Source organism: Citrus clementina, unplaced genomic scaffold, assembly GCF_000493195.1.
Source record: "Citrus clementina cultivar Clemenules unplaced genomic scaffold, Citrus_clementina_v1.0 scaffold_5, whole genome shotgun sequence".
In the NCBI taxonomy this organism is placed as follows: Eukaryota; Viridiplantae; Streptophyta; class Magnoliopsida; order Sapindales; family Rutaceae; genus Citrus; species Citrus x clementina.
The window spans coordinates 29,632,845-29,641,549 of NW_006262201.1; the positions used below are offsets into that span (position 1 = coordinate 29,632,845).

The window sequence follows — 8,705 nt, forward strand, 5'->3', positions numbered from 1 at the left end:
GGGTGGCTAATATCCCTCCTGGGAAATTTCAAAGACTTTCACAGGCATCTTGGGGTTTAAAACAAAATTTTAAAACTCATTGACTTTTTTATAATTATAAACTTTACGAAGGATTTAAAATCTTTTAGCTGTAACGTACAGCTAATGTAACGGAAGTTTTGCCCCCATCAGAACCAGTTTCAGGTTTTGAAATTTCCCACCATCCGATTCTGTAACAAACATCTCCCGTCATTCCACCATCCGATTTTCTATTGTTTAGTTTCTCACTCCACATCCAACCACATCCAACGGCTGATGCTGCAGTCTGTAGCTTACAGATTCTGTAAGCTAGTCAAGTCCCAGTTTCAGCACTTTAAATAAAAAAGTACCTGTCTTCACATCCTTGGAGTTGGAGCCAAACCAGATTCCTTTCCTTTTTGTCCCACATCCAGCTCAAGCTCAAGTCAACCAACTAATTATTGAAAGAATACCAGGACAAACCAAAACCACAGCATCAAATATGGCAGAAGGGATGAAACTCCAAGTTCCGAGAGTGAAACTCGGAACCCAAGGCCTTGAGGTAACTACCCATTTGTAATTTTCTTTTTTTTTTGTTCTTTTAATCCTGATCGTTTGATTTCTCTGATTGTGTTTTTTTGCTTTTACAGGTATCAAAGCTGGGATTTGGATGCATGAGCCTGAGTGGAGGTTACAATTCTCCAGTCTCTGAAGAGGATGGCATCTCTATAATAAAGCATGCTTTCAATAAAGGAATCACTTTCTTTGATACTGCTGATAAATATGGACCATATACTAATGAAATTCTTCTTGGAAAGGTTAGGATCTTGACTCTTGACACTTGTGTAAGAATTCTCTTAACTAAACACTTGTTATGTTTGATTAATTTAGTTACAATTCACATCTAGATCAAGCGGTAACCTAAAGAGTATGATAGCTGCTATGGTTCAAGTAATTTAACTGATAACTATGGAATCACACTCCTAATATAATATGTTTGTTCAAGGAATTGGTGAATATTTATTTTTGCACATTATTGAGGATATAGAAATCATTGTTAAAATTTTCCGAATTTATTGGAAAAAAATTCATTCCTTTCAGGCCTTGAAGATGTTGCCCAGAGAAAACATACAAGTAGCCACAAAGTTTGGGTTTGCAGAATTGGGACTTGATGCTGTGATTGTGAAGGGTAACCCTGAGTATGTGCGCTCATGTTGTGAAGCTAGCTTGAAGCGCCTTGATGTGGAATACATTGATCTGTATTATCAACATAGAGTGGACACATCAGTCCCCATAGAGGAAACTGTGAGTGATTCTCTCTTCCTCAGGCTAACTATCTGAATTGAAGAGTTTTGACCCCAATTATGATTTTTAGATTCTGATTGTATCAGTAGTGGTGGGGATCCATATTGATTGAATGTGTTCAAAACTATATTTGTCATTTCCTTGTCAAAATATAGATTGGCGAAATGAAAAAGCTGGTGGAAGAGGGTAAAATCAAGTACATAGGATTATCTGAGGCTAGCCCAGATACAATTAGGAGAGCACATGCTGTTCATCCTATCACAGCTGTACAACTGGAATGGTCTCTTTGGACTCGTGACATTGAGAATGAGATAGTACCACTTTGCAGGTTCGTTCGACTCGCGATGAAGAGTGTTTAAGGACCTATTTAATTGTTCCTATCTAAAACTTTAATTTTTGTATCTAGTGTCTGAGGATATAGCATTTCATAAAATTAGTAACTTGAATAGGATAGATTAGATTTTCAAAGGAAGTATATTCTATTTATTTGTTCCAATCTACTATTTTGTACCTAATGTCTGTAGATATAGAATTTTGTAAAATTCAATACTTGCATAGAATAGATTAGATTAGATTTTAAGTGGAAGTATATGCTTGCATGTACAAGACTGCCCTTCTGATAGATTGAAGTGTGCAGGGAGCTTGGCATTGGAATAGTTCCATACAGTCCTCTTGGTCGTGGATTTTTCGGTGGCAAAGCTGTTGTGGAAAGTGTGCCTCCAGATAGCTTTTTGGTATGTTTTTCATCAATGTTTGTCCGCATCGTTTTGTTTCATAACACAGTATAACATAGATGTTTTTAAGAAACAACATGAGCTTTCCAGTTTCATTTGAGACTAATGTTCCATATGTGGTGAAGCTTATTAAAATTCTGCATGTATCTGTTTTATAAGAATTTTCTTCCTCGGTTCACCGGAGAGAACCTGGACAGAAACAGGAGTATTTATTTTCGCATAGAGAACCTTGCCAAAAAGTACAAATGCACTTCTGCGCAATTAGCACTGGCATGGGTTCTCGAACAGGGGGATGATGTCGTACCTATTCCTGGTAAGTTTCTATCCTTGAGTTCATGATTCACGTGTTGACTTGAAGAAATATATAGAGTTCAAATTCGAGCTGATCAAAATAATGTTGCCTAATGTTTACTGGTAATTTGCTTCGAGCATCAGGGACAACTAAGATTAAGAACCTAGAAGACAATATTGGCTCCTTGACAGTAAAACTTACAAACGAGGATCTGAAAGAAATTTCTGATGCCGTACCCACAGAAGAGGTTGCAGGAGGAAGATATCCAGATTCCTTTGACAAAACATCGTGGAATTTTGCAAACACACCTCCAAAAGACTCTTAAGGTTTGAACTTTGAGCTTAAAATATTTGCCGGATGCTGCCTATATCATCACTTGGGGTTGGGAGCTTGGGATGTCGTATTTTACGCAAATAAACTCAGATAAATGTCAGAACATGTTTACAAGATACCGGTACATTACTTCGTGCTAAACAATTTCATGAGTAAAACTTTGATCATTATGATGTACTATATATTTGTAAACATGGTGTGCCGGATTTGTGAAGTGAGAATATGTGTGAGGCTTTTTAAGGTACAACCTGAAATCAAGTTGCTAAAATATTTTTGCCGACTCTCTCTTTCTTTGAAAATGAAGATTACAAATATCCAAATTTTGGATGGAAACAATTTGACTGCATTTGCTTCATCATAGTACAGATACAGGTCGATTCGCAGGCAAATTATGGTGTTTGTAGATGAAACACTTATTGAAGCAAAATTATATTCAAGTTACAGTGAGAATGGAGATTGGAAAATAACTGCTGTTTGTTTAAGAATACTCTCTTATCATTCAGGAGGATACAAATTAACTACCATTTAAGTCTGACTGGTGCGGTGGTGCAATTACCACCCCTTTAAGGTCCTTATGAAACCCATTTTTAATTAAAATTACATAAATAGCCAAAGACAAATTTAATTGATTATATTTTGAATGGAAATTCAAATAGACACTTATTTATTTTTTAACAAATTTTTTACGCTCACACAACCTCAAATTCTATATTTATCTTTTAATTTATATTTGAAAATATAACTTTTTATACTAAAAATATATTTTTTAAAGATTTTTTTTTTACTGGAAATTAGTTTAGGATTAATCAGTTGGTTTGCTAGCCAAAAAGTAAAAAGATGGCATAGGGTAGGTTTATAATCGTTGAGTTTCTACTTAATTTTAAAAGTATAGTTGTTAAAGATTCTAGTGAACATTTACTACTTAAGTAAATAATATTCACCGAGCACTCACTTATCCATTTATATTTAACTGCTAGTAATTTTGTTCTACAAACACTTTGAAGACGTGAGGTATATTTTTATTGGTATATGTGTATTTAACCATTTTGGGTCCTAAAATAATTATCAATTTTTAAGAAGAATAAAAGCAAAAGAATGTTTACGTACTTGCTTACGTGATTAATATTGTTAAGCAAACGTGTGCTTACATACTTGCTTACATGATGAATGTAGTTTAGCAAAAGGGTGCTTACGTACTTGCTTACCTGATTATTGTAGAATACGATTCTTTACAGCTTCAGGTTACAATTTTTGTCACTTATTCATATGTTTGATTTGATGTTCAAACTTGGAAGTGACAAAATTCAATTGCGCAGTCAGCAGTCATCAAAGACTACTCAAGCTGCTACAGTGCATTACCGTTGTGATTTAGAAGTTAAATTAGTTTTATTTTATATTTGTATAATGAAAAATTTATAATACAATACATGATTAATACCAAGCAGGGCCTCACACGGAATGTTTGTTTTAAATTATTTTTTTATGAAGATATTTGTTTTTTTAAAATTGAATAGTGTATAAGGCTCAATTTCAGTGCTTTAGACATTTTAAAGATTTTTATTTTTCAACTTAACACTGAAAAATTGTTGTTTATGCTTGAATTTAAATTTTTATTTTGGTCATAGTTGTTGTGTGTGTGTGTATACAATCCTTTTTTAGTACGGATGCTCTCAATTTTTTTTTTTTTTTGCTGACACGTTTTGAAGCCGTAGGATTCAATAGAGTCAGATTTTAATGCCATTAAAGTGCACGACTTTAAGTGGTGAGGTTTAATAGAGACAAATTTTAATGTTATTAAACTGATCTAGTATAGACTCTCTCATATTTTTTTTATACTAACACACTTTTAAGTTGTGGGGTTTAATAGAGTCAGATTTTAATGTTATTAAACTACGCGATTTTATAGCGCATTCAAAAACTAACTTTATTAAACCATACAACTTAACAGTGCATCTGCATTTAAAAAAATGAGGGTGTCTACATCTGAGAATGATTACACACATCAGAAGTGCGGGCACCTTCATTTTTTTAAATGCAGACACACTATTAAAATATATGATTTAATAAAGTCAGTTTTTAAATGTACTATAAAATCGTGTGGTCTAATAGTATTTAAATCTGACTCTATTAAACCCCACGACATAAAAGAATGTTCGCATAAAAAAAAAATGAGGGCGTCCGCACTACTCTATGGCAATAAATTAAAATCTTTATTAATTTCCTAATGATTTGAATTTTCATAATTACAAGAACCAATCATTTCAATCGTATTGGTACGAAAATTTCAATTTGATATCATACATAGTACAGATCATACATGCCCATTTTATTGTGTAAATTAAAAATATCAATAACAAAAATATTATTTTGATAAAAAATTAGGTTATAAAATTTTGATAAAAAGCTTAAGAAGATTAAAATGTCTTGACAAAAAATAAGTTGATTGATAGCTACTTGCCCTAAGATTTTAATCAAAATTTTACCCTATCATTTATTTAGCATTGTTCGATAAATAAAAACAATTGTTTAATAAACAAAAACAATAAAACAGACTCGATTGACCGTTAAGTTGATTTTTTTTTAATTCTAAAAATAAATAATTATAAGACACGAGGATTACGCCTAAGGGCTAAGGCCACCTTCCTTTTGGTTCCTTATAAATGTCATTAGTCCCATGCCTCCATATCTATGCATATTAAGAGTCTGAGACAAGTCTTAAGCCAGTATCAAGAAAAGAAGAAGAAGAAGAAGAATACGTTTGAAGAAAATGGCTGAAGAACAAAGAATCAAGATTCCAAGAGTGAAACTTGGTGGGCAAGGATTTGAGGTAAAGTTCATTTGGTAACTCTTTTCTTTTACAGCATCATGAAAAATATAAACAATCACAAAGAGACATTATTGTTTCTCATATAATATTTTTTGATGAATTTTATGTCTTAAAGGTGTCAAAGTTGGGATTTGGTTGCATGGGCCTCACTGGAATGTACAATGATCCTGTCCCTGATGAAGTTGGCATATCAATAATCAAGCATGCATTTGATCAAGGAATAACATTTTTTGACACAGCAGACGTCTATGGACCCAATAATGCTAATGAACTTCTTGTTGGAAAGGTTAATGACCAATTCACAATGTCGATAGATGAAAACTCTTGGCATGTAAGTAATTAATTGATGAATCTTTTCAGGCTCTGAAGCAGTTTCCAAGAGAGAAAGTGCAACTAGCCACAAAATTTGGTGTTGTCAAATTTGACGTTAGTGGCCTTGTAATAAACGGTACCCCTGAGTATGTTAGAGCCTGCTGTGAGGCTAGCCTGAAGCGTCTTGATGTTGAATACATTGATCTCTATTATCAGCATCGTGTTGACACAACGGTACCTATAGAGGATACTGTACGTAATCTGCTGCCTTCATTTCTGATTTCCTTGTCAACAGTCATTAGTTGCTGCATCAATAGTTATGGTGGCATTTTGCTTCTTATCAGATGGGAGAACTTAAGAAGTTGGTGGAAGAAGGGAAAATAAAGTATATCGGGTTATCTGAAGCAAGCCCTGATACTATAAGAAGGGCACATGCAGTTCATCCTGTTACTGCCTTACAAATGGAGTGGTCGCTCTGGACTCGCGCAATTGAGGATGAAATAGTCCCACTTTGCAGGTTCTTTATACTGAAATTGCAATTGAAATGTTACCATTTTCATTTTTATCTATTCAACTTCAGCAGATTTTCTTTGGTAAATGATTCTCAAGTTACCTCTTAGTTAACATATCCGTATATTCCTGTAAGTGTGATTTCTGTTAATGAGAGGCAATTGTCATGTTGGAATATTATGTTATAGGGAACTTGGAATTGGGATAGTTCCATATAGTCCACTTGGCAGAGGATTTTTTGGTGGCAAGGCTAGTGTTGAAAGTTTGCCTGCAAATAGTATTCTGGTATGTTTTAGTCTACAATGTTTCATTGGTTCATTTGCTATTCTGATCTTGTTACTTTTGAGAGTAATTTTGAATTGATTAACTGATGGCCAATCTTTACTCAAGACATGGCATCCTAGGTTCTCAGGAGAGAACATTGACAAAAACAAGATCTTATATTTGCGTCTGCAAAAGTTAGCCGAAAAGCATGAATGCAACCCTGCACAACTTGCACTTGCTTGGATTCTTCATCAAGGAGATGATGTAGCACCAATTCCTGGTGAGTTAATCTTTCTTTTCTTATCGACCGGTGCAATCATGATAGACATCTCTCCTATATGAGTTGATAAGCCTTGTATGTGCTTTATTTTTTTGGCAGGTACAACAAAGATTAAAAATCTCGACGACAATATAGGTTCTTTGAGAGTGAAACTTACAAATGAAGATTTAGATGAGATTTCTTCTGTGATTCCCATCAATGAGGTAGCAGGGGATGGGGTAATTGGCGGTCTCCTTCGCTACTCCTGGAAGTTCGCGAACACACCAGCAAAAGATGGTCCACCTCCTCCAGCTACTAAAAGCATTTGAAATTTGTAAAAATTGTACCGATAAGCAACTTAATTAGCTTAAGTTATAAGAAATGATGTCTTGAATAATTGCAGAATCTAGCAAACCAGCATTGAAGTGGATCAACAAGATAAGCAAAACCCAAACTGTTTTTCTTGCGACAAAGGCGCAAAGAAATGATTTGAGATTCTGTCACAATGTTGAGAATTACTACTGTTTGTTTTAATAAATGATAATGAAAATGCAGGGTAGCTTTTATGTATTTGATTTGAGCCTGCTATGTTGTTGCTAAATGAATATTATGTACTGAAGGAAATGTGCAATCACTATCGACTCAAGGGTGTTTCCAGCAAGTAATCTCTAAAATTAAAAGATGAACTTGTTCCGATTTTCCACCTTTTGAGTACTAATGCAACAACTTTTCAAGTATTGTTCTGAAAATTTTAAATCCTTGGTATTCAAAACTCAAGCTATTATAAATAGTTTATGATCGTTGCATTGCTTGTACTATGAGTTCGGTATGAGCCTTCAATCAAAAAAAAAAAAAAAATACAAGCCATGGTAGATTCAATTATTCATCAAGAGTAACATCAGGAGGCTAAATTCAGCCACAGGAGCCAAAAGAAACCACAGGTTGCACAATATAGGATTCAAATTGGATTGCACTCAAAACTTGTTCAATCGGAAAGACACAAGGATATAGTACATATGTAATCTCGTTACTAGAAAAAATCTTAAGTGGAATTGACATACCATATGATCGTATACTTATCCACTAAAATTTTAGTATATATATCCATTTTAAAATTGGTCAATCATGAAAATAAGAGCAAAGAAAATTAGATCATTTAACATCATTTTATTACGGAAAATTTACAAAAAAAGCCAAAAAAATTAGGCATTTTTCAACTTTAACCCCTCAAACTTTTTTCTTTCAATATTAACCAAATCATCAAATTATGGACGAAATTGCCCTCCTCATTCTCACGTTTCCCTCAAGCAAATTCCCCCCCCCCTCTCACCAAAATCTCATCACTGGAAGTTGTATAGATCGTCGGCGGCAGCGTAGATCGGCAGCGGAAGAAGTTGTCGGCGGCTGAAAGAAGTTAAATCACGTTGAAAATCTTCGGAGATCTCCAAAATCAAAGAAAAAATTAAAAACCCTAGGTGAATTGTTATTGTCGTTGTTGTTGTTGTTGTTGATGTTGTTGTTGTTTGGGATGTTGTTGATGTTGGTGGTGTTTAATGGCGGTGGTGGGTGAGATGCATGTGGGAAAGGGAAGGGAAGAGAAAGAGAAGAGAAAGGGAAGGGGAAGTGAAGGCACGCATGCGTTGCGCGCGAGATTCGCACGCCGCGCGCATTTCGCTTGCGACAGGTGCTGCGTTGCGCGTGAGATGCTCGCAGCGTGCGCATCTCGTGTGCTACAGGCGATGCGTCGCGCACGAGATTCGCACGTTGCGCGCATTTCGCGTGCGACAGGTGCTGCGTCGCGCGCGAGATGCTCGCAGCGTGCGCATCTCGCGTGCGACAGGCTATGCGTCGCGCGTGAGATCGCGCGCGACG

The 8,705-nt window shown here is 35.2% G+C and overlaps 2 protein-coding genes across 4 annotated transcripts in view; both read left to right on the plus strand.

Moving 5' to 3' along the window:
- The first annotated feature begins 356 nt into the window (after window positions 1–356).
- Window positions 357–8,705, plus strand: part of LOC18041680 (probable aldo-keto reductase 1) — a 27,299-nt gene continuing 18,950 nt past the window's right edge. For 2 of the 3 annotated variants that reach the window (XM_024185163.1, XM_024185162.1), the window contains exons 1-6: window positions 357–559; window positions 648–815; window positions 1,099–1,302; window positions 1,458–1,630; window positions 1,940–2,036; window positions 2,196–2,349. In XM_024185163.1, the coding sequence (XP_024040931.1) occupies window positions 500–559; window positions 648–815; window positions 1,099–1,302; window positions 1,458–1,630; window positions 1,940–2,036; window positions 2,196–2,349 (856 nt within the window). In that variant the 5' untranslated portion in view covers window positions 357–499. Of the gene's footprint in view, window positions 560–647; window positions 816–1,098; window positions 1,303–1,457; window positions 1,631–1,939; window positions 2,037–2,195; window positions 2,350–2,471; window positions 2,909–8,705 lie in introns of those variants that run through there. The other variant, XM_024185164.1, reaches the window with a different exon arrangement.
- On the plus strand, window positions 5,429–7,162 carry LOC18040753 (perakine reductase). Its single transcript, XM_006432891.2, has 7 exons — window positions 5,429–5,488; window positions 5,604–5,774; window positions 5,849–6,052; window positions 6,145–6,317; window positions 6,499–6,595; window positions 6,701–6,854; window positions 6,954–7,162. Exons 1-7 carry the CDS (start codon window positions 5,429–5,431, stop codon window positions 7,160–7,162), a joined length of 1,068 nt encoding a protein of 355 aa, XP_006432954.1.

What these genes read in the sequence shown, in the direction of transcription:
- LOC18040753 (XM_006432891.2), top strand. Translation starts at nt 5,429, where the DNA reads ATGGCTGAAGAACAAAGAATCAAGATTCCAAGAGTGAAACTTGGTGGG. An exon ending in TTGGTGGGCAAGGATTTGAG is followed by an intron (nt 5,489 to 5,603) that starts GTAAAGTTCATT and finishes TATGTCTTAAAG; the next exon opens with GTGTCAAAGTTGGGATTTGG. An exon ending in CGGTACCTATAGAGGATACT is followed by an intron (nt 6,053 to 6,144) that starts GTACGTAATCTG and finishes GCTTCTTATCAG; the next exon opens with ATGGGAGAACTTAAGAAGTT.